Source organism: Meleagris gallopavo, unplaced genomic scaffold (genome assembly GCF_000146605.3).
Source record: "Meleagris gallopavo isolate NT-WF06-2002-E0010 breed Aviagen turkey brand Nicholas breeding stock unplaced genomic scaffold, Turkey_5.1 ChrUn_random_7180001865898, whole genome shotgun sequence".
NCBI classification, from domain to species: Eukaryota; Metazoa; Chordata; class Aves; order Galliformes; family Phasianidae; genus Meleagris; species Meleagris gallopavo.
Window position 1 is genome coordinate 1 of NW_011131180.1, and position 1,343 is coordinate 1,343.

General features: G+C 59.5%; 1 protein-coding gene across 1 annotated transcript; it reads right to left on the reverse strand.

Annotated features, from left to right (window-relative positions):
* Positions 1-6: 6 nt before the first annotated feature.
* On the reverse strand, positions 7-1,339 carry TMEM127 (transmembrane protein 127; the record flags this gene model as incomplete). The annotated part of the gene is made up of 1 exon (XM_010726999.2): positions 7-1,339. A coding segment is annotated over one exon (324 nt), but the record flags the coding sequence as incomplete, so codon positions are not given.
* Between the last annotated feature and the right edge of the window lie 4 nt (positions 1,340-1,343).

The following is a 1,343-nucleotide window of genomic DNA, read 5'->3' on the forward strand; positions in this document are numbered from 1 at the left end:
GGAGGAGGGGTGGGAGCTGCATCCAGCAGCGTTCCCGCCCTAAATCTCCTCCTGGGGCCGAGCTTTCCCAGCAGCGCGGTGCTCAGGGGGTGGCTGTGGGAACGCTTTGCTTCCCTTCTTTGTTTCAGCCAGCCCCAAAGCAACGCTCGCCCTGCTGGCCGCTCAGGTTGCTGCAGGGCTGGTTGCAGAGCTCAGGGTCGAGCACCTCCCCGGGGCGCGCAGAGGAACGGGGCAGTCGACCCAAAGCAGGACACAAAGCCACGAAAAGGGAACAAGAAGCCCAAAATTCCCATCAGAATGGAATTATCGGGGTGGAGGTGTTGGGATCTTGCATAAAAGCCACAGCCCATCACTTAGCATGGACTCAATCCGCTCCTCAGAGCCGGCGCTGTATAAAAGTCTCCGTTCATCTCTGTTAAAAACAACAGGAGCTGGGGGGCAGCAGCTCTGCACCCCTCAACTCCCTGCATCAGCAGAGCCTCGTGAGTTAAAGTGCAAAATGCGTGTGCTCGGCGCAGGAGAGGCGCTGTGCCCGTCCCCAAGTCGTGCTGCTGCTGTAAAAGGCCTCTCCCACCTGCACACTTCCTATGGAGATGGATAAATACGGAGCCGGGGCCGCGTTCTCGGGTGGGAATTCATCTCCAGCACAGCGTGATGACCCCATCGTCCAGGGGATTGGGAAGAGCTCAGCCCCAGAGCGGTGTTATTTCAGTTGGTGGAGGAGAGAAGGGTTAAAATCACAACACAGAGTTCATCAAACAAAGGGAGGCTTCGGATGAAGAAATCCCGTTCTAAAAGCAGTTCTTCCCCCGGCACGGGGGGGGGTGGGAAAAAAATAAAATCAGGAGAGCCACGAGGTGCCTGGACTGCAAAGCGCTGGGACAGCAGCCCCATCCAAGGAGAGTTTAGGGAGGCAAGGAGCTGCTCTCGTGCCCCAGAGCGGAGCACTGAGGACGGCGTCCCCAGTCCAAGGAGAGTTGAGGGAGGCAGGAAGCCATCCCCGGGCCCCGCAGCATCAGGGGGTGTAAGCTGGAGGCGGCTGGAACTGATTGATCACCTCATACTCCGCAGGGTAAGGCTCGTTCTCCTCCATCTCTGACAGCAGCTCCAAGGCCTGCTCCTCCTCCTCGGTGGGGTAATGCCGCAGCAGGTTGGCAGCGGTGGCGAGGATGGAGGCTCCCCCAGCTCCGGCCACCAGGTAGAAGCTGACAGCGAAGGTGACGTAGACCTGGGAGCCGTGGTACTTCTTGTGCTGCTGCTGCTGGGCCAGGATCAGCTCTGAGGCCCAATAGCAGAACCCGATGACGGTGGCACACTGCAGGACTGAGGGCAAACGGGGAGGG